Here is a 24,143-nt window from a genome sequence, read left to right as displayed (position 1 = left end):
CATTCTCAGTCCGTTCTATGAAGTCCCAAAGTATGTTCTTGATCATGTTGGTTTATTTGCCCTGGGATTTAGACTTTGTTAATGTTTGAGGCAGGAAGTATAATCAGTTGTCCACCTGAGCAGTACTTTTCAGAGCTGAGATCCTTGTAGCAATAACTGGATCAGTCTAGTTTGCAAGCACTGCCTTGTTAAAAGATCTGAGATGGAAATGGAAATGATCCTGGAGGGACTTCATTTCTAATAGGAATGAGTTGTAAGGTAAACCAAGGTAGTTTCTAGCATTTTAAAGTTATAACAAGTGGATAATAAATAGGGTGGTAATAAAGAAGGAGATGTATATGTGGGACTTATTCTTAATTTTATAGATATTGTCCTCAGTATTATAACTTCAGTATTTCCTAGTAGTTTAATTAATTTTTTTTTTTACTCAGCTGAGCCTTTGGAAATGACACATGTCTAGGTACTGAAAAATGCCCTATTCTTTTGTGTGTGTATGTGTGCATTTAAAAAAAATTTAAATTGTTAACACAATGACAGCTTAAAAATTTATACAAGCAGTTTGCCTTCCACTCTTGTCCCCCATTTGCATGATTCACTTGCAAATATCTCATGATAATAGAGACTTACACAAGTATGTGATTTCTCCTTTTTCACACAAATGATAGTGTCATATATATGCTGTCACTTTCTTTAATGCTTCACTTTATAAAAACGGTTCACTAAGTATGCTTTTAGGTGCAGTTTTCCTGGTCACAGATGTGTCTGGGGACAAACTGAAGATTGAATCAAGTCTTCAGTTACTTAGTTTCATAATAAATTGCCTTTAGTCTATGAAGAGAAATCTACAACTGTGACACAAGTACCTTCACCTTAGGGAGATTGTGACTCTGGCTATATTTCTCTCAGATTTCCACTTGCTTGCTTTCACCAGCCCATGAGTTCTTGTTCACAGAGTGGTCTCTTAGATTTGGTCTCTCCTGCCAAGTAGTCAAGTGTAGACTCAGTTGCTGTTTTGTTAATACATGAATAGATAGGAAAATTGTTAGGTTAAGTCACTTTTGTATAATTTATCTCAGTGATGCTTAAACTGTGTGTAGAGACTCATTTATGGATTACACAATCAATTTAGTGGGTCACAATGACATTTTAAAAATTAAGTAAAGAGGCTTCAAAAATCTCCTGGAAAAATTGTGTTATCTTTTAATTCAAGTTTTCTATGAAATTTTGAAGTATAGACCATTTCAGTATGTATAATGTCAGAAGTATTGCACAAAGTACTGATGACATATAATGTATCTCATGAAATCTTTATTTCAGTAATGCATGTAATAGTTATATGTGTACATATATGTGTATTACATCATGATATAAAACTTTTTTTTTACTCTGGACTGTGGTAAAAAAGTCTGTGGTCAAAAGCTATGGTTGTTACCAATTATACCTCAGTACATCATTATTCCAATTACTAGCAGGTGAAAACCTACACTTGAGAGGGTAACATTGCCTTTCCCAAAGTAAAGAGTGGAGCTGAGGTACGTTTGCGTTTCTGGACTTGAGATTTTATACTATTTTCGTTTTCCAATATAGCTCCTTTTTTAGTTACTATTAACAGAAATGGAGTCCTGGTGAGGCACTGCAGGGTAAATTCTGGATTGTTAATCCCAAGGCAACAATTCAAACCAACCATCCTCTCCTTTGAAACCCTATACAGGGTCACAATGAGTCAGAACTGACTTGGTACCACTTAACAAGAAGGAAATGAAGTTTGTGATTTGGTCACCATGATCTTAATAAAAATATCAGTTCCTTTAAATTTTGTTTTGTTTTGCTTTTCAACCTAATCTTTTGTCCCTTATATAAATTTTTCTCAAATTGAAGAGTTCCTCAGTAATTTGATACTTACCTTAACATTTTATCTATACTGTAAAGTTTAGATACCCCTCAAATAATTAAAAACAATAGTAACAACAAAAATATTTACAATAGAATATTGGAGAATCAGCAGATACCAACTGGAAAGATAGAGAGTATGCTAATGCAGTTCATGGACCAGCAACTGTTTCAGTACCTGGGAGCCTATTAGAAGTATATAACCCTCTCTACCTTGCTTAGGCCTACTGGATTAGAATCTGCATGTTAGCGAAGGCTCTAAGTGACTTGATAGTGCAGTGCCATGAGAAACACCGGTGTAAGGCATCAGGTCCTATTTGTTTTGTTCTGTTTTAATAGAAGATCAATTGAATCATACAGTGAGTGATTGAATGACTTTTCACGTATTCAGTTAGTCAACCTACATTTACTGAGTGTGTACCACGTCCCAAATCTTATGCCAAACGTGGGGATATAAAAATAAATCAAGAGTAGACGCTACTTATATTCTTAGTTCTAACTAAAGGCAAGTGACCTATTAACGTATAAATGCAGTCAACTATTAGGGATCTAATGAGCCCTGGTGGTATAATGGATTAAGCACTGGTCTTCTAATGATACGGTCAGCAATTTGAACCCACTGGCCACTCTATGAGGCACTTGTACTCTATCCTATAGACGCAGTGTGAGTTGTAATCGACTACACAGCAGAGGTAAGAAGGGTTATTATAGAATTATTAAAGGGTTTGGACACCTGGTATGGTGCTGTAGGATCAGCACTGGACTGCAAACCACAAGGTCAGAAGTTCAAACCCACTAGCTGCTCCTCGTAAACCTTATACAGGGTTTCTATGAGTTAGAACTTACTGGGTGGCACATAACAATAGTTATAGGGATAGACTCTCTTCTGAAACCCTGGATATGTATGTAGGTTTCACATGAGTGTTTGGATGAATTAGGAAGAATTATGTATTCATGTGTGTTTGTTTGTTTCACTATAATTAATGAATCTAGACTTCACTGATGATCCAAGTTGCATTGCTCCCATGGGGTTTCCATTACAATCACTCATAGCCAATAATGTATCACACTGTATGCATGTAAATTCTTTTTTCCTTTGGTGGTGGCAGTGGTTATGTGCTGTGGAGTTGATTCCAACTCATAGTGACCCTGTGTAGGTTTTCTGTGGCTGTAAATCTTTACAGGAGCAGGAAGCCTCATGTTTTTCTTGCAGAACAGCTGGTAGTTTTGAACTGCTGACCTTAGGGTTCACAGCCACTACACTACCAGAGCCTCTTTCTTTTTTCCTTCACTGGAGCCTTTATTTTTTGAAGTGATAAGCAAGCACTGTACTTAAATAGATGGTTTCCTAGTATGCCCAAATCATGTTGCTAGGGTAACTACAGCAGTTTAAAACTCAGTTCCAGTTTGCCCTGTTACCTTGGTTTTGGCTACACCTGCTTGTCAGTGTTACTGCAGTAGACTATCTAAGAGACTATGGGATGTGGACCGCACTAGGTGATGCAAATTACCGTCTATCAAATTTTTGTGCAATGTTTTACCAAAAAAAAAAAAAATTTTTATAAAATTAACCCTATAGTTAGTGAAAACATCAAAAAAATTTTTCCTAGGTCCAGTTTACATGTATTAATATACCTACAAGCTAAAACACTATTAATTTACTTTTTTGAACTTTCTAATACGCTCTGTTCAGAGCTGTCATCATTAACCAATTGCTGTGACACTTCAAATTACAGTTTTGTCTGCACTTGCTACAGGCATGTGCTATGGTTTTAGTTGCTGATGATGTTTTTATAGTTGCTAACTTTGCCATATTTTCTTATGTCTTCGCTATAAAATTGTGGTACTTTGCATTTGAGAACTTCATATATCAATAACTTATGAGAATGATGCAGTAATGAAAGGAAAATTAAAAGAGAACTCTGTACGGTTACTAATAATGTAACTAATAATTTTATAATTCATTTTGTAAATTTTACAAAAGAATTTGTTTTTCATATTCATATAATCTAAGAAATGTTACATTTAATCAATTTATAATTGCAGTCCTGGTAGGGCATTGGGTTAATACGATGGACTGCAAAGTCAATTTAAACTGCAAGTTCAGTGGTTCAAGCTCACTAGCCACTCCTCAGAGCCCCTATAGAGGGTTGCTATGAGTCGGAACAACAGCAACAATTTCGAATTATAGGACATATTATGCTTTGATAAAATTTGTTAGTAAGCATTGTTAAGGATTCTGTATGACCCTATATGTTTGTTTTATGCCAGAGTTAACTTCATGACGCATGTGGGGAATAAAGTACTTATCCCAGCTTGCAAACAAGTGTTTTATCCATGTTATTAACTTTGTTTCACTAGCTACTATTGAGTTGACTCATATTTACTCCATGTGTTCCAGAGTAGAACTGTTCTCATAGAGTTTTTAATGGCAGATGTTTTGGAAATAGATCTCCAGACCTTTCTTCGGAACCACCTCTGAGTAGAGTAAAGCCTCTAATCTTTAAGTTAGAGTCTCATACTTTTCAGTTAGTTGCTAAGCATGTTATTAAAAAGATGGGGACATGGTGGCATCCTCAATGCTGGTGTCACTCAGTGGGATAAACTCATTCCATCTCCTCCCCTATAGATCTGTCTGTACCAAATCATGCAGAACACTTAGTAATGTTTATTATCAATTTCTTATTCCCATTTTTTCCTGTCTGTCCTGCATGTGCTTTCAGCTTTTTTTTTTTTTTTAAGCAGCAAATCATAGTTGTAACCAAGTGTTTCTTTCTCAGACATCTTGGAGGGTCCACATTGCATGCATGGTGAAATTCAAACCCTTTTTTGGTTGTGCCATATGTCTAAATGCATATTTTCATTACCTCTCTAATTTCTGTAGCTCTGTAGCTATTATTTGATATTCCCATGTTTATATCAATTGTAACCTACTCTTTTCCCCTACACCCTGAATTTTCTCACCTCTGTGATGTCTTTCCCTTGCCTTTCTGCCCATTTCAAACGTGGTCTCTACATCATAAAGTTTAGGGACAACCTAATTGGTGGCTCAGTAGGACCCTCTTTGCTCTGCCAGCTTAAAAAAGAAAAAAAATCTAAATATTCTAAAAAGTTTGTGTGTATATTTTTATAATTTGTATCTTATATTATCCTTTCTTTTGTACACTTTTTTCCCCCTTTGCTGCTTGATTGTAAAATTAATTTAGAGTACTCACCAATGCTATATAATACCTCGGTAACCCCACAATTCAAGCACCTTCTGTTGTCTTGCTAAGTATACATGGCTTCTCTAGACAGGCTTTTACACTTCTTCATATCAGACCTGCTTTTCTTATCAAATCTAGGGCTACTAATTACGCTGTAGCCCACTAAGATAGGGAATAATTGCTATGTTGCTGTTGTTAAGTGCCATTGAGTTGGTTCCAACTCTTCGCGACGCTGTATAGGATTTTCTGCTGGAGCAGAAAGCCTCACCTGTTGGACTGAACCACTAACCTTGTGGTTCACAGTCCAGACACAAAGCAGGAAATTATGTCAAAAGATGATTATAAAGTGGTAACATATCACCAAGTATATGTGTGTTGTGTGTGTGTGTGTTTTTAAAGAACACTGTACAATAGCATGCATTTTTACTCCATGTATGTATTTCCTTTCTGTAGGTGATTTTCTTCCACCCCCACCTCCACTGCTAGATGATCCCAGTGTCCTTCCACCTGGTCCTGGAAATTTCCCTCCTCCACCACCCCTTGAGGAAGGTGCTTTCAGAGTGCAGGTAAGATCTGTGATTGAAGTCATGTTTATAAGCTAGGCTAGGAAGTTCATGAACTCAGTGATTGTTTCTGTGGTGGATAAATATTTTTCCAGCTCCTACAGAGAGCTTTACAGCTCACAAAGAGCTAGGGTACTTTAGTTCAAAATGTCCAGCTCGAGCTTCTTGGAGTTCTGCTGGCTTGCACTCTGAAGCCTTGAAAATCCGCGTACCTACTAATTTTGTTTTGAACCTGAAAGTCTTTTTTGTTTTTTTTTTTTTTTAATTTATAGAAGCTATTTGAAAGGTTTTCTTATTCTTCTGGAACACAAAATCTAGCTTTCTATTTCAATTTACATTTTTCTCTATCTACAAACATTGCATACTAAAGAGTGGGCTAATATTTTATGGCCTTTGTTAATCATTGCTGGTCTTAATTGGTCCCAAACACCTTTCTGTCAAAAGCAACAGTGAAAATCATAAGGTTTTTTTCTCCTAGATAATTTCAAGGATGCATATTTTAAAAATACATTGGTAACTGCAAAAATGAAATGGGAACCATGTCTGTCCTCCTCTGACTCCACATCAGCCCAAGGCTGATTCCTATCAGGGTTCCATCAGACATGCCTTCATCCTCCAGCCTTCCTTAGAGTATTCTGGCATCAACCATCCCTCCTGTGGTGCTGTCTGATGCTCCTTGGGGTTCAATAATTTGTTGTCCTGGCTCCACAGAACTCGTAGACAGTACTCATGATTATGAGATTTATTAGGGAAGTTAACAGGGAACAATTCTGGATTATAAACAACTCAGGATATAGGTATTCTCATGTCAGGAACACCTCTTTCCAGCCATATTGCAAGAATATGTTGCTCTTATCCTCGTCCTCTAAACATCACGGCCCATTGTCCTCTCTCTGCCCTGTTCAGACAAGTGTTACAAAGCTCCTTTAGTGCTGCTTGTAATTGCCCAAATGGTATATTCTTCAAGGCTGTTTCCTGCCTAAAGACAGCCAGTCTGTCTTTGCTGTGGCCTCTGCTTTCCTTGCTTCTCTGTGCAGAGATCTTGAGGTCCAGTGGTCATGTTTCACATATGGCTCTTCTCTCTTGACAGTCTTGGGATCCTCTGTTCTTGCTTCTGAGATGACTCCTTTTGAATCCAGTGCAATGACAAAACCAACCAGTTCTTGAGTTACCAGTCTCATGCACCCTATTCTCATCATATTACCTAAACGTTTCTGCGGGTAAATGTATTAGACTGCAAGGTTGGAGGTTCAAGCTCACCAGCCGCTCCTCAGAAACTCCATGCGGCGTTGCTATGAGTCGGAACCAACTCGACAGCACTTAATAACAATAGCAAAACCCAAACACTTGGTGGGAGATTATGGATAGACGAGCCATATTAAGTAAATCCACATTACTACAGTTATAAACTGTTAATGCTCTGTAAACTGTTGCTTACAAAGTAACTCAGAACTGGAGTCTCAAATAGGTCTCAGACTGAATATAGGTATGGACACACTACGGTCTGGTTGCCATGATTTAAGATGGGTGGAGATGTCATTTATGTCAGGAAGGAAAACTAATGGATAAATCTCTACAATTATTGATGTTATTATAGGTATGTTGAAATAAAAGAATCGGTATCTTTTGGAGAAAAATATTTGGTAAAATATAATGTCTGTGCTTGCTTCAAAAGAGTAAGTATAGGGTGCCAATGAGTGAAAATATATATGAGAAAGTTATCCACTGATGAGTATTAAGTTTATGGGGGTTTATTCCCTTATTCAGTATATATCTATATCTATATCTATATCTATCTATCTATCTATCTACATGTATACATACACACACACACACACACACATATATATAAAGTCCAGATGGGGCATTGTAGGATAAGCATGGGACTGCTGATTTCCAGGTCAGCAATTCAAATCCACTAACCACTCCTAGGAAACCCTATAAAGGGTCACAGTGAGTCAGAATGAACTGTATAGCACTTTACAACAACATAGGGTTTCAGTGGAGTAATTGGTGGGTTTGAATCGCTGATCCTACAGTGCCTTCTCTGCCTTTCACGCTGCTAAATTTGAGGTTGGGAGAAATAAAGGAAAAAATGACTGATTAATTTGGTAAGTAATCTGACTTCTGTTTGGTCTTTTCTAGGACTTAGAATTCTGTAGTAAATAAGATATGTACAATTTTGTACTTTTGGGACTTCAAATGGAAGTAAAGAAACTATATAGATGTATATTCTTTGAAGTGGGATAGATGTCTTGAATGGAGGGTAGTTAGTACATGGTGTATGGTTTACTTAGGGTTGGTGTGGTTCAAGACTGTTTCACTAAGAAGTTGAAAATTAAACAAATCCTTACAGTATGAGAGGAGGGAATGAACTGTGTGGCTCTCTGTGAGGGATATATTTTCATACAGTTGATCTTAGAAAGAAGCTTTTCATATCACACATCTGTTGAAATTGTTTCTAATATAACCAGTAAGTTCCAATTCAGTTTGGGGACTAGAGCTTTTAAAGGCTATCAATTTTTTTTATTGTTGTTTTAGAGAACTGTGTTACACGTATTTTATTTAACTGTAAATTAATGTTTTAAAATAAAAAAAAATCAGATTTCGGTCATGGCCATGAGTCCTCTAAGGTGAATATTTATTTTATGCAATAAAATTTCTTAGTAAGTAAGAATAATTTATTTCTTAGTAAGTAAGAATAATTTATTTCCTTTATCTTTTTATGAAAAGTGAGAAAAAAACCAAAACACCCACCTGGTTTGAGTGTTTGTATATTATGTAATTTAAGGAATTAAACAATTTGCGTAGTGTACTTTTTTTTCTGCATGGGTCCTTATGGAAACCATTTTGCTTCATTTTAAGAGTTTTGTTCCATGTTAAAAGTGTTTGCCCTCGTGAAGGATGACTTGTGTTGGAAGACTACTTGAGCACCTTATTCTAGTTGTATGTTCTTGAGCATGTCATGCAATCTAAATTCTAGTTGTCTCATAAGCAAAAGGAAGATAAATGTATACCTGCCTCTCTTAATTAAGTAAAATACAGATGGATTTCAAATTGTCAAGCCGAAATGGCTGTAGAGCTCTTTTGATATTATTATTGTTGTTAGGTACCATCAAGTCACTACCAATTCATAGCAACACTATGCACAACAGAACGAAACCCTCCCCAGTCCTGGGCTAACCTCACAATTGTTGCCACGCTTGAACCCACTGATGCTGCCACTTTGCCAATCCATCTCGCTGGGGGTCTTCCTCTTTTTCTGTGACCCTCCACCTTACCAAACATGATATCCTTCTCCAGTGACTGGTCCCTCCTGACAATAAGTCCAAAATATGAGAGATGAAGTCTGGCCATCCTGGCCTCCAAGGAGCACTCTGGCTGCACTTCTTCCAACACAGATCTGTTTGTTTTTTTGGCAGCCCATGACGCTTTGAATATTCTCCTCCAGCACCATAACTCAAAAGCATTAATTCTTCTACAATCTTCCTTATTCACTGTCCAGCTTTTGCATCCATATGAGGTTACTGAAAATACTATGGCTTGGGTCAGGTGTACCTTAGTCCTCAAGCTGACATCTTTGCTCTTCAACACTTTAAAAAGGTCTTGTACAGCAAATTTGCCTAATGAAGTATGTCATTTGATTTCTTGGCTGCTGCTTCCATGAGTGCTGATGATTGATCCAAGAAATGAAGTCTTTAACAACTTCAATGTTTTCTCCATTGATAAGAATGTTGCTTATTGATCCAGTGGTGAGGACTTTTGTTTTCTTTACATTGAGATGCAATCCATACTGAAGGCTGTGCTCTTTGATTTTCATCAGTAAATATTTTAAGTCCTCTTCACTTTCAGCAAGCAAGGTTGTATCATCTGAATATCACAGATTGTTAATGAGTCTTCCTCAGATCCTGATGTTATGTTTTTCTTCATATAACTCAGTAACAGTTAATACATTAAAATAGCAATAACAATGATAATAGCAAGGGTTTACCAATGGGTTCCATTAAGAAAAAAAAAAAAATCACATAAGAGGCTTTCATAAAATCGCAAGAAGGCTTTTTCTGTATGGATTTTGTTCTGATAACTGTACTGTAGGCATGACTTTGTTTTTGAAATGGAAGGAAATAAACAAAAAGCCTGCTGCCATGTTGGCTTATGTTCTCTGTGTGACAGAAGGAAGAAGGATAAAATATAAAATGGTGCTTGCCTGATGGAAAAGGACAAATCTGGTAGAGAGAAGAGTGTTATTTTTGAGACTCTTCATATGGAAGTTTGTTGGCAAGTTCAAAGGAAAATGGATATGACTTTACCCTGTGTAGTGGTATGACAGTGGTTTAGCCCCACTATGGCCATATTTGCACCACCTTCTAGATATGATTTATAATGTAACATAAAGTAATATGATCATCAGAGTGAAGTTTGTACTTTTTCCTCTCAACCATGGTTAAACTTCATGTTGCCAAGTCCAAATTATAGCTGGTAAATGTGTGTTTTTATGTAAAGTCTGTTTATGTTTCCAGCCAGATTCTCAGGTCAGAGCCAAAAGAATGTCTAGTAAGTGTGACTATAAGAATTGTAAGATTTTCAGAGCTGAAAGGGACTTTAGAGATCACTTAGTCCAACCCTGGCGCCAAGCAGCTACTAACAGCCCTTTCGAGTACTTGTTGAGTGAATTAGCTCCTTCTCTTTGCCAGTGGGGAAACTGAGACTCAGGGAAGTGTGGAAGTTGTAGTTCCTGACAGAGCTCTTAAATGGAATTTGAAAACCCTTAACTCCTAGATTTGACCATGTCCTCACTAGACCAGATGGCCTGTGTAAATAATTCTGCTGTCATCCGCCCCCTCCCTATAATTCTCTGAAAGTCAGACTTTGGAAAGGATCGGGGGCTGCAGTAATTTTTCTTGGCTCCTTGCAGCTTTCATATATGCTATCAAGTTACTTTTGCAAATACACATTTAGTGTCAAGGATTCTTGTATTGAGAATTCTCATTTAGATTAAAAAAGGGAAATCTTGGGAAACAAATGAGAGATTTTTATATCAGAATCTATTTGATCTCAGGGCCTGTAAGGTTTGCAGGCATCAATTAAGTTGTCAGTTTATTGACTCACTTGTTTATTCTTTATCCTGAAAGTTCCGTGGTTCTGTAGGATAAGAACTGAACTGCAAACCATAAGGTGTTCAGTTTGGACCCACCAGCTGCTCCCTAAGAGAAAGATGAAGTTTTCTGTTCCCTCAAAGATTTATAGCTTTGAAAACCCTATACAGTGTTGCTATGAGTTGGATTCAACTAAATGGCACTTAATAGCAACCACAGAAATTCGTCGTCAACTTCTTCATTCAGTGTTGTTGGTGACCCATTGTGGATAAGACACATGTGCTAAGGATTGTATCCTTACAGTTCGACATCATTGGCCTGGTAACCTGAGTCTCCACCTTGTGACTGTCAGTTAACTTTATTTGGATCTGATAACCACAGCTTGGTAATTGTTTCCTATTTCTAGCCAGTCCATGATCAAGTTTTAGAATCCTTGGTATGGTCCTGTAGGATAAGCACTGGACTGGTGTGGCACTGTGGTTTAATATGCTGGACTGCAAAGTCATTTGATCTGCAATGTTGGTAGTTCAAGCTCACCAGCCACTCCTTGGAAATCCTATACAGGGTCGATGTGGGTCGGAACCAACTTGACGGCACTTCAACTGACCACAAGGTTTGTGGTTCAAAGTGACCAGCTGCTTCTCAGAAACCATATACAAGGTTGCTATGAGTTACAACTGATTCAATGACACTTAATAATAACAACAACACAGTTTCAGGGACATGGAATTTCAGGGAAGGCGTACATTCAAGTCCATTTTTGTTGTTTTAATCTCTGGAATTGTTTTTTCCTTTTAAAATGCAATAAAATATTTATAGGTGATTATTATAGATGGGTCAGTGAAAAAGAGGAAGACACTCATTGAGATGGATTGACACATTGGCTGCAGCAATGGGCTCCTGCAGAGCAGCTGGTAGTTTGGAACTGCTGACCTTGCGGTTCGCAGCCCGATTCATAACCACTACGCTACCAGAGATTAGACCTTGGGAAACTCCATGAGGCAGTTCTAGTCTGTCCTGCAGGATCTCTATGAATCAGAATCTACTCCACAGCAGTAGGTTGATGGGATGGGTAGATTCTCAAGTACTGCACTGCCTTTGGGGAATGCGACTTTCTACAAGCAAATGGCAAAGCTTTCCGTTTGCCTTTGGGTATAAATCATCCTCTGCTTAGGTTATTCAAGTAAGAGAAAGGTATTTTTGGTGACTGAACCAAACATTTCTTTGAAAAGTAGCAGAACCCGCAAAGATTTGATGTTGTTGTTGTTAAGTGCCATTGAATCGGTTTGGAATCAGAGACACCCTGTATAGGGTTTCTGAGGAGTGGCTGGTGAGTTTGAACCACTGACCTTGTGGTTCAGTGCTTATCCTACAGCACTACACTAGGATTTGTAGATTATTACAGTGTCTCTTATGTTATTTGGAACATTTTCCTGGAATGCCATTTTTTCATTTCCTTTAAAATTTTGTATGTGTGTTTTATATAGTGTGACTGTAGGATCTGCACTGGACTTCAAACCACAAGATCACCTGTTCAAACTCATCAGCTGTGCCTCAAAAACCCTATACAGGGTTGCTGTGAATCTGAACCAACTCTGATACCCCGTATAGGCTTTCTTAGGAACGAAAAGCTGACCTTTGGGTGAGTGTTTATTCTGCCCTCCACAAATGCTGTCGCATAAGCAAGCATTGGACGGCAAATCACAAGGTCAGCAGTTCAAATCCACCAGCTGTTCCACAGAAACCCTATTTAGGATTGATAACACTGAACAACAATTTTCTTTTTTTTTTTTTTTAAATTACTAGCTTAAAGAAATAAACATTTTTCAGAAGCCATATAATGGAATATGGTACATGTATAAACCCTCACCGATATCAATACAGCCACCCTTGTCAAAGTTTGAATTAATCTCTTATATTCATCTCTCTCCAGTGAAAGATTGCTTAATCGCTTGATGAGAAAAGTGTTATGGATTAATTGATTTTGGTAAATTTTACTGTATATAGGTATAACTGTACAATTTAGCTTTGCTTTAGTTCCTAAATTAGGGGATAATTCACAATACTTATATAATACAGAAACTCTCCTTTGTCCAAAGTTAGTGAAATGCTAGATTTTTCTTTCTTGAGTCACTAGAGTTTTTATTATTTCTCCCATCAAGAGCTCTTTCCTCAAAGCTGAAATAATGTTTCTTTTTTCTCCTTATAAAAAGTAATGTAAATAAGTCAAATATTTATACCCGTATGATTTTGTCTATCGAATAACAATTATGTCACATACATCCATCCTTATACACGATACAGCTTGAGCGTTCTCTTCTCCACTGTCTTCAGTCTCAGTAAACCCATTCAGAGAATTTACTGCAGTACTTGTAACTATATACCTGTTCTTTTTTTGACTGTTTTTTCACGTTTAATTGAGTGACCGAATTATTGATCAACTGTGGCTTTTGTTTGCTATTTTATTGCTTATATTTATCCTCTGAATCTTCTCTCCCCCATAGGACCACAGTCCCTAATTAATTTGTTTATTTCAGAAAGGTTATGTGAGTGATATACTTTCTAATTCCTTACAGAAATGATTTACTGTTGCTTTCATATTTTAATAAAAGTTTGGCTGGAAATAGAATCTTAGGATCAAAACTCCTCTACCTCAGTATTCTAAAGCATTTTCTGCACTCTCATTTAGTACAAGGGGTCTTCAAAAAGTTTGTGGAAAATTAGAATGAAAAGATAATGGAGTTTGTATCCATGAACTTTCTGAACCCCACTTGCATTATTGGTGAAGATGAGAATTCAGATGTCATTCTGATTCTTTTCAATTAGCTGACTTTTTCATGTTTGACCTCTAAGCTTCATTCATTTTACTTAGCAATTTTACTACACTGTATAGATACAGATCCCTCCTCTCTCCAATATTTCTACTCAGAAATCCATAAATCTCAAGTGAAGGGTTGAGCTTTTCTTTAGCTAATGGGAATTTTCTGTATTGTTCGGGAGAATCAACTTCACTCTTTTATGTACGTTTTTCTTCTTTATGGATATCTAATTATGTAATATTCTCCTTTATCCTTTGTACTTCCATAGTGTAGAATTATGCTCAATGTCATAAAATTGTTTCACAGAAGAACAATTTTCAGTAGTTCTAGTGGCGCTGCAGAATAATGCAACGGACTGAAAGGTTGCTGGTTCAAACTCACCAGCTGCTCCTCGGGGAATCTATACAGGGGTGCTGTAAGTCGAAACTGACTCAACGGCATTTAACAACAATAGATGATATATGTGGGTCCTGGTGTGGCACTGTAAGAAAAGCACTGGACTGCTAACCCTAAGATTGGCAGTTCAATCCCACCAGTTGCTCCTCGGAAACCTTATACAGAGTTGCCACAAATCACAACCCACTAAATGACATTAAGAACAACAACAGTGATAATAGGTGAGTATAGTATTTATAAATAAAAAGCAGACCATCAGCACAAAATATAAAATAAAGAAATGCTGTTGTTGTGAAGTGCTGTAGAGTCAATTCCGACTCATAGCGACCCTGTATAGGGTTTCAGAGGAGCAGCTGGTGAGTGTGAACCACCGACCTTACAGTTCAAACAGCTTTTTGCAGTCTGGTGCATTAACCCACAATGCAACACCAGGACTCCAAAGAAACAGCAAGCAGTAAAAATTCTTGCACATCAGAGAACTAATTTATTGAAGAGCTATTGTCAATCATTCTGTCATAATGGAAGACTTTTTCATTGCTTGCTACATTTCTTTATTTTACATTTTTGTGATAATGGTCTGCTTTACTTTTGTAAATATTAGATCCAGCTCAACGTGCTGAGAATATGTGATACAGTGACTGTGTCTGCCATCCTAGTATTAGTAGCTAGCTTACCCATGAAAATTTGTTTTTTATTCAAATCAGGAATATATAGTCCTTTCCTTTAAAGAGAAAATAGTCATAGGAAACCAGAACAAGGTCAGGGGCAGACTGTGAAACAGACCATCAATTGCTTATATGCAAGTTTAGGCTGAAACTGAAGAAAATTAAAACAATACCATGAGCGCTAAAATAGGACCTTGAATGTATCACACCTGAGTTTAGAGATCAACTCAAGCAAAGATTTGATTATTTAGATACTAATGATCCAAGGACCGGAAAGGTTGTGGGGTGACATTAAGAAAAATATATAAGAAGAAACACACCAAAATGGATGTCTGAGACACTCTTAAATTTGGTCTCCAGTATAGAGATGCTGACACAGATTGAAGAAATAAGGAGGCAAAAGAACGGAATAGAAAATTTCAAAGGGCAGCTCAAGAAGATAGTCAAATATAATGAAACATGCAAAGATCTAAAGTTAAAAAACTTGAAAGGAAGAACATGCTCAGCATTTGTCAAGCTGAGGGAACTAAAGAAAAAAATCAAGCTTTGACTTGAAATATTGAAGGATTCTATGGGCAAAATATTGAATGATGCCACATTCTTCAAACGAAGATGGAAGGAATACATCGACTCACTGTAACCAAAAGAAATGGTAGATGTTTACAGGAAGTAGAATATGATCACGAACCAATAATCCTGAAGAAAGAAGTCCAAGGTGCACTGAAGGCATTGGCAAAGAACAAGGCTTCGGGAAGTGATGGGATATAAATCGAAATCTTTCAACAAACCGATGCAGCACTGGAGGCACTCACTCATCGATGCCAAGAAATTTGTGAGACAGCTACCTGTCCAACTGATTGTAAGAGATTCAAATGCTCATTCTAAAGAAAGGTGACAAGATGGAATGCAGAAATCATCAGACAGCATCTTCAATGTGCTATGCAAATAAAATTTTACTGAAGATAATTCAAAAGCAGCTTCAACAGTACCTTAACAGTAACTACCAGTGATTATAGCTGTATTCAGAAGAGGTCATGGAATGAATCATATCAGTGCTGACATCAGATGGATCTTAGCTGAAAACAGAGAATACCAGAACATTGTTTTCCTGTGCTTTATTGACTATGCAAAGGCTTTTGATTGTGTGGATCATGACAAGCTATGGACAGCATTGTAGAGAATGAGTATTCCAGAACCCTTAATTATGCTCAGAAAGAACTTATATGTAGACCAAGAGGTAGTTGTTCCAACAGAACAAGGTAAAACTGAATGATTTGAAATTAGGAATGGTGTGTGACAGGGTTGTATTCTTTCCCCATATTTATTCAACCTGTATGCTGAGCAAATAATCTGAGAAACTGGGTTATTTGAAGAAAAACATGGCATCAAGTCTGGAGGAAAACTCATTAACAACCTGCGATTTGCAGATGATACAACCTTGCTTTCTCAAAGTGAAGAGGACTTAAAATATTTGCTGATGAAGATTAAAGACCATATCCTAAGGTATGGATTGCATCTCAATATAAAGAAAACAAAATTCCTCACCACTGGACCAATAAACAACATCCATGTAAATGGAGAAATGATTGAAGTTGTCAGAAACTTCATTTTGCTGAAATCAACCATCAACACTTGTGGAAGTGGCAGTCAGGAAATCAAATGACGTATTGCATTGGGCAAATGTGCTGCACAAGACTTCTTTAAAGTGTTAAACAGCAAAGATGTCAGCTTGAGGACTAAGATGGGCTTGACCCAAGCCATGATATTTTCAATACCATGTGCAAGTTTGCATGTGCAAGTCAGACAATCAACAGACCACAGGAGACATGATGCATTTGGGTTATGGTGTTGGAGGAGAATTTTATAAGTGCATGGATTGCCTAAAGAACAAACTAACCTGTGTTGGAAAAGTACAGCCAGAATGCACCTTAGAGGTCAGGATGGTCAGATTTCGTCTCTCATATTTTGGCCGTAGGGACCAGTTCGTGGAGAAGGACATCATGAATGGTAAAGTTGGAGGGTCAGTGAAAAAGAGTATGATCCCCAGTGAGATGCATTGGCATAGTGATGGTGGCAACGGGCTGGAGTGTAGCTATCATTGTGAGGTTATCACGGGACCAGCCAATGTTTCTTTCTGTTGTGCGTACGGTTGCTGAGTCAGTACTGGCTCTATGGTACCTAACACCAACAAAACAGCCTAAGGATATCTGTAGACAGCCTTTACTTCATGTGAGTGATTATGAGTGGCAGGCTAGTCACAGGTTTTTCTTTAGATACATAGACCAAGATCAGACCTGCAAACCTTAGTCCACACTTCAAGACTGTGGTTGTTGGGATCCACAGGCAGGTAGCAAAGCCCTCACTTGCCATAGATGCCAAATGAGGACTGCAGCAGGCTATGACCAAGCCTTTTCAGTTTCTTCTTCTATTGTTTGCCCCATCTCCCTTTCTTTCATGTGTGCTTCTCAATTACTTTATATCCTGGAGTTCCTGGGATTGTAACCTCTCCCCACACCACAACAAACCCTCCTTTTTAATTTTCTACCTTCCTTCCTTTTATTTTTAACTCGAAATAATGAATTCATTAAGTGATTTCATTTATACTTTGACTCGATTTCATTAAATACCTAAGAGACTGGTCTTTAAGTACTTCCTCTTCTTGTTATTTTGGTAGTTTGAAATCAGCTCAGAAACTCCTACAGTCAGCTGTCTGTGGCTACTTCACCACAGAAACACCCTCTTTGAACCCACCATCTAAGCCAGATAAGCTTGTTTGTAGGGCAACAAATGTTAAGTGATGTCAAGTTGGTTCCTACTGAGGCACAACAGAATGAAACACTGCCTGATCCTGCTCCATCCTCACAGTTGTTATCTTTCAGCCCATTGTTGCTGCCACTGTGTCAATCTATCCCCTAGGGGGTCTTCCTCTTTTACACTGACCCTCCACTTTATAATATATGATGTCCTTCTCAAGGGATTGGTCCCCCCTGACAATAAGTGTGAAGTATGACAGATGAAGTTTCACTATCTTTGCTCTTAAGAGCATTTTGACTATACTTCTTCCAAGATGGAGTTGTTTGTTCTTCTGGCAGCCCATGATACTTAAATGTCCCTCTCCAGCATCATACGTTAAATACATTCACTCTTCTGTGGTCTTCCTTATTCACTGTCCAACTTTCACGTGCATGATGAGGCGATTGAAAATACCACAGTGCACTTTAGTCCTGAAATTGACTTCGCTCTTGAGGTCTTTTGTAGCAGAATTGCCTAATATCATTTGATTTCTTGACTGCTGCTTCCATGATCACTGATTATGAATCTAAGCAAAATGAAATCAGGGTAACATATGAGAGGGCTGCTAAAAGTTCATGTAAAAAGCCCTTTTTTTTTTTTATCTTTCCACAAACTTTTTGAGCCTCCTTGTGCTATAATGATGAACAATGCAATGCAGTAGCCTGGGTTCATAACTAGCATCCTATTCACTAGCTCTGTGACCAGCTCATGCCATTTAACTAACTTTGTGTGCCTCAGTTTTCTTATCTGTAAAATGGGCTTACTTGTTACAATGTTTGCCTTTTTGGATTGTAGTGAATTTCAAAGAGAAATACATATAAAGAACATTTTGTGGCCCTGACACATCCAAAGGCCTGCTAACGGTTTCCTGTTGATGTCATTGTTTTTAGTACTGTCAAATTGGTTTTTGAGGAGTGGTTCAGAACTGCTAACCTTTCTTTTCGCTTTTTCTTTCTCAGTCATTGTTGTTTTATTTCACTGGTTCATATGTACAACATTAGCAGATTCAAGAAACACAACAGCAAACACTGAGGTCAGAGCATTTGGCTGGTAAAAGAAAGAGTCCAGTGTTCAATATGCCAATGTTAGGCCCTAGAGTAATTCCCTCCTTCTAATCATTCAGTGGGTTGGATGACTGTGAACCTTTTTTTTTTAAGGTTTTTATTGTGAATTCAGTGAAAGTTTATAGGGCAGATCATCAGTTTTACAGTCATCAAATCATATACTTTGTTTCATTACAAGGGATTATAATCCCCTCCATGTATTTATCAGTTAACAGTATTTCTCTCTGTTCACTTTAGCTCTTTTTTTTTTTAAACACTCAGGGATATATAATAATTTACATCACCAAAGGGTACATTCTGCAAGTTTGCCTCCTGGCCACCGGCTTAGTCCCTCTCTTCCCATGAATCTAGAGTCCCCCATCTCTGCCGTCAACTCTGGTGTTGCTGCTTCTCTGGATAAGGTCTCTCATTCCACTTGTGCTCTTCCCCCTTGATGGTCCCAGGATCCTCTATTTCTGCACTGTGAGATTAACTATTCCCCCGTTTTTGTTAAAAAAGACCTTTACAAATGTGACAGTCGCAAATTAGTCATTATAACAATTACTATTGAATCATAAGAATCTTATCCCCATCTCTTTTTACCAGACCCATCTAGACAAAATGGTAACTCTCCAGTGGGGACTCTGTCTCTCCACCCCCCAAACAACTCCCTTTTGAAACCTTGTAAGCCAGTCACTTTGTGCCTTTATCTCCCCCTCATTTTAGGTAGCCAATGTCTAAGTTGCCTGTCCCTATCTACCCTGTGTACAGAGGGGATAGCATTGATACTTGATGTGAACTGCTAACTGTTCGATTAGCAGTCCACTACTTATCTTATGCTGTCCTGGTGTGGCTCTGTGGGTTAATGCGCCAACTGCAAAACTGTTTGAACTGCAAGGTTGGCAGTTCAAGCTCACCAGCTGCTCCTTGGAAACCCTATATAGGGTCCTTAGGGGTCAGAGTTGACTTGATGACACTTAACAACAACAACTGATCTTACAGCTCCATACCATGACTGCTCTGATATACTAAACTAGCTGATAGTCATGCTGCGTTCTGATATAGTCATCATGGTTCACAGATTTGCATCTCCTTTCCCCAAGGCCCACCATTGAGTCCAGCTCTTTCTCTTACTTAAGCTTGGGAGTTTTCTGTCTTTATGCCTAAGAATTGCTTCCACCAACTTCCTCTTTCAAATGAATGATTGAATTAAATAACCTTTTCTATCTCTTGCAGCTCTAAATTGAATACCTTGGTAATGAAGTTTCACCTCTTTATAACTGTGGAGATTTACAGTGTGTAAAATACATTATCTTGTTTGATCCTTACAAAATTCCTGGGAGGTAGAAGAGCACGGATCTAATTTGACAGATAAAAAGTAAAGGCTCTAACAGGTGAGGCCACTTGTTAGATTTCATAACAACCAAGTATCCTGGAAGCAGTGATTTGTTTTTAAGTGGAAAACGCCCAAAACAATGCATTCTTGAAACTATTAAGCTTCTTGGCTTATTTTCAATTCCCTTACAAAAAGGGGAAGTTGAATCTTCGTATATTTTCAAAAAGCAGCCAAAGTTGCCAGGATTATGTAGCCAGCGGGCACCAAGAAGGTTTCTTTTTTATTTCGTATGGAAATAAGCCCATCTTCTATCCCAACCTCTGGCGTTTTCTCTGGTCAGTCCTCTCAGAGATTCCACCATGTACTTCTTAGTCATGGATTTGGTCAGGGAGTCCTGCTGGACTCACAGATCCTTTAGTTACTTTGCAATTTGTGTAATCCTTTCAATATGGGCATTAAACAACTTGTTCTATAAAAAAGGGGTAAAATAGGGAACAGAGGGTGCCAGGATGGAAAACCTAGGATATTAATTTATATTTTATTTTTAAATACATTGAAATTCTAACGTTTTCAAATTTTTTGGTTTTTAATGTGTGTAGCTGGTTTTAGTTTATCTATCCAAAGGTCCAGTACATATGCAGCTCTTTATAACTGCATTGTTGGTGGTGTTCTGACTCATAGCGACCCTCTATAGGGTTTCTGAGGAGCAGATGGTGGCTTTGAATCCTTGACCTTGTGGTTTAGCAGTCCAGTGCTTATCCTACAGCATCACACCAGGATTCCAACTATGTACTTGTTAAATACCACTGAGTTGGTTTCAACTCTTAGCGACCTTGTACAAGGCTTCCGAGAAGTAGCAGTCCAGTGCGTATCCTACAGCACTACTACTATATACTATTGTTGTTATTGAGTGCCGTTGAGTCAGTTCCAACTCATAGCAACCCTGTATATGGTTTCCAGTGAGCAGCTGGTGGGTTTGAACCACCGTCCTTGAGGTTCAAACTGACCTTGCAGTCCAACAGTCCAAATTGACCTTGTAGTCAGTGCATTACCATGCAGCCCCTCACCAGGACTCATATATATATATTGTTTTTAAGTGCTGTCGAGTCTATTCTGACCCATAGCGACCCTGTATAGAGTTTCCAAGGAGCAGCTGGTGAGCTTGAACCACCGACCTTGCAGTTCAAATGACTTTACAGTCTGATGCATTAGCCCACAGCGCCACACCAGGACTCTCTCTCTCTCTCTCTCTCTCTCTCTCTCTCTCTCTATATATATATATATATATATATATATATATATATAATCTAGGTAATTTAAGATTGGCTGCATGTAGCACATAAACCAGTTGTTGAATAGTTAAGCTTTTAAAATCCTTATTTTATGATCACATTTTATGAGTTTGCCAGTGAGGAGTCTCTCAGACTTTAATCCCCAAATAGAATCTTTGGTTTTTATGTGTACATGTGTATGTTTGTGTGTGTATCTGTAAAGCAAAGATTGTATTTTAATTATCTATAACTCCTGGTATGGCACTATAGAATTAGTACTGGTCACTAACCACAAGGTTGGCTGTTCAAACTCACCAGCTGCTCCTTGAAAACCTTATATAGGGTCTCTATGAGTCAGAACTGAATCGATGGGACTTAACAACAATATATATATAAGGTTTCATATACTTAACCTCACTTGATCCTTTAAACAACCTTTGAGGATTGTAGGATAGGGATCATTTTCCATGCTTTGGTAGTGAAAAACCTGAGGCCCAGAGAAGTTAAGTAACACTTCAGGTTTCCATGTTATTAATTGGCCCAGGCAAGAATCAAGCCCAACATATTTCAGAGCCATGCCAGTCCACTTCTCTCTCTTTTGCCATCATTGCTTTATTGTTTACTCTTCCTTTGTTTTCTTTTTCCATGAAGGAAACAAAGCTCTAATTGTCACTTTCTGACCCAAGTAGCTTCATTATTTAGTAAGTTCTTGCTCTTATGAAAGCTCTTGTAGAAATCTGTGTTGTAATATTGTCTCCATCCTCTTTTTTGTTATTGTCTGTATCTTCATAGATGGAAATAATGCACTTGGGCTTCAAAATATAGACTACTGATATTTATAGACCTTTGAAACAAAATTTTTTCCAAAATTTCAGGTCTCTTTTTATTTTTAATGTTTTATTGTGAATTATGTGATAATTTACATGGGGGAACATTAGCTTTACATTCATCCTATCGTAATTCGTTTCATTGCCGTAATTACAGTCCCCTCCATGCATCATCAAACAACCAAAGGGTATGCCCCGCAAGCCTTCTAGGTCTGTTTTTGTATTTACTTTTCTAGTAACATTTAGTAAAGATTCCATAATTTTTATTATCGTAGAAACAAGTAAAGTCAGTGGTACCTGTTGGAAGAATATTTCTAAGGCTGTTTTTTTATTAACTTTTTTTTTTTTTTAAGGAGGATAGAGATGATACAAAACAGAGGATTCACCTTTAAAGACTTGTAATGTCACTGCTACTTTTGAGCAAACGGTTTGCTTGACAACAGGGGTATAGAAATTGTTAGGAGTAACTCTGAAATTCCCTCCTTTCCCATAGTTCTTTTCATAATGTTTATAGAAGTCTAGGCCTGTCTTAAAACTACCTTCTGTTTTGAACTATAATTGACACAACAAGACATTATGTGATTTGGGAAAGATGATCACTTAATACTTCATGCTTAAAACTATTATACTAATACTTTGCTTCCTACTTTCTGGAGGGTTTTTTGTTTTGTCTTTTGAGGGTCAGATGAAAGTAACCCATGTGATAATACTTGCCAACTCAGGAAATGAAGGATTTATCTTTGAAAGTAAATTTTTAAATAATATTTCAATAACCTTACATTTTAATTCCATTAGAAGTGATATCACCCCTATATTAGGAGCAGTGAATAATTGCATGACCTTTACATGGTATCTTCAATGATAAGGGTAGCTGTTAAAAACAGAAGGACTAACTATCCTCTGAATAAAGATTTCTGGATTGCAGCCATAACTTACTATACTATGAGTACCTCAGAGCAAGAACTTTGACTTCTGAAGGCTACATAAGAACTCCATGGAGCACCTGGCTCAGAGTTGGGTAGTCTGTGAAACTGAATACAAAAGATAGCAGTAACCACACTGGAGTGTTTCCCAGTATACATGCATGAGGCGCTATCATTTTTATTATCATTTTACATCAAGCCACTTTATAAGCTGAGAAATGCCTAGAGAATTGTTTTCATTTCCTTTCAGCTCATTGGAAGTCATGTGCTAACACGTTAGTAATACTCTTTTGACCCAGTGGGGATAGAAATCAGTATTGGGCCATGGCAACTACAGAGAACTATTTTCAGAGTTAAAGATTTATTAAATGAGATCCTTCCCCACTCCACAGTTCTTCTCTCAACTGAAATAGCCTGTATATGGGTTTGTCACCTCCTGCCTATGATTCTTTTTCTGATATCTTCTTAGGCTTCTCTCAGGTAGGTAAACTCTTGATGATTTGAAACATTTTGTCTTCTCTTTTGATTTCCATTCAACAGAACTTGGTTGGTTCCTCTGCTGTCTTTGTGATGTCTTCTCTTCTCTCTTCTTTACCAGATTCCCCTTTGGCTTCTTTCCTTTCACTCAATATATGTGCCTTCTCAGCAGTCCCCCTGACATCTTGTCATCTTTCAGTAGAAGTCACAGCTCTTGTAAAGTCAAATTCCATTTTTGTTTATTTACAGTGGTTTAAACTAGTTATGACTCTCGGCAGTATGATTTCCATTGGCTACTAGTGTGCGTTTTATCCCAAGGATCTTTACCAGGGGAAAACCTGTCTCCTTCACATTCAATATGTCCCAGTTTTACTCGCAGTCCTCTCCCAAGGCTTCCATTCTGCTGTGGATACTACCACATCTTGTAGTCTCCCAGACTCTGAAGTCTGGAATGATTCTTTCGTGCATCTATCACCAGTGTTTCATCTTTTCTGGCTTGAAAAGACTCTCACGTTTGATCCAGTCTCTTCGTTTTCCCATCTGTCAGCCTAGCTCATTCTTTCTCCATATCACAAGTATCTCATTGCCTTGATTCTTTCTGTTTTTCCACTCTAACTACCGAAACAAAAGCAAAACAAAGAAAGCATTACCATCAAGTTGTTTTAGACTCATGGCAACTCCATGTGTTACAGAGTAGAACTGTTCTACAGGCTTTTCTTGGCTGTAATGCTTAGGAAAGCAAATCAGGATTTTCTTTGGCAATGCCGTTTGGGTGGTTTTGAACTAGTAAACTTTTATATGCATTATTGTTAACTGAGCTCTGGTAGCGTAGTGGTTA

At 37.7% G+C, this 24,143-nt stretch overlaps 1 protein-coding gene across 4 annotated transcripts in view; it reads left to right on the top strand.

Moving 5' to 3' along the window:
- LPP (LIM domain containing preferred translocation partner in lipoma) overlaps nt 1–24,143 on the top strand; it is a 938,906-nt gene that overhangs the window by 416,186 nt on the left and 498,577 nt on the right. For all 4 annotated transcript variants that reach the window (XM_006871883.1, XM_006871881.1, XM_006871882.1 and 1 more), the window contains one exon: nt 5,550–5,662. In XM_006871883.1, the coding sequence (XP_006871945.1) occupies nt 5,550–5,662 (113 nt within the window). The remainder of the gene's footprint in view (nt 1–5,549; nt 5,663–24,143) is intronic.

The sequence above is a fragment of the Chrysochloris asiatica genome, unplaced genomic scaffold (genome assembly GCF_000296735.1).
Source record: "Chrysochloris asiatica unplaced genomic scaffold, ChrAsi1.0 scaffold00177, whole genome shotgun sequence".
Taxonomy (NCBI): domain Eukaryota; kingdom Metazoa; phylum Chordata; class Mammalia; order Afrosoricida; family Chrysochloridae; genus Chrysochloris; species Chrysochloris asiatica.
Note: the sequence above shows the minus strand (reverse complement) of the source record. Positions and strands in the feature narration are given on the sequence as shown.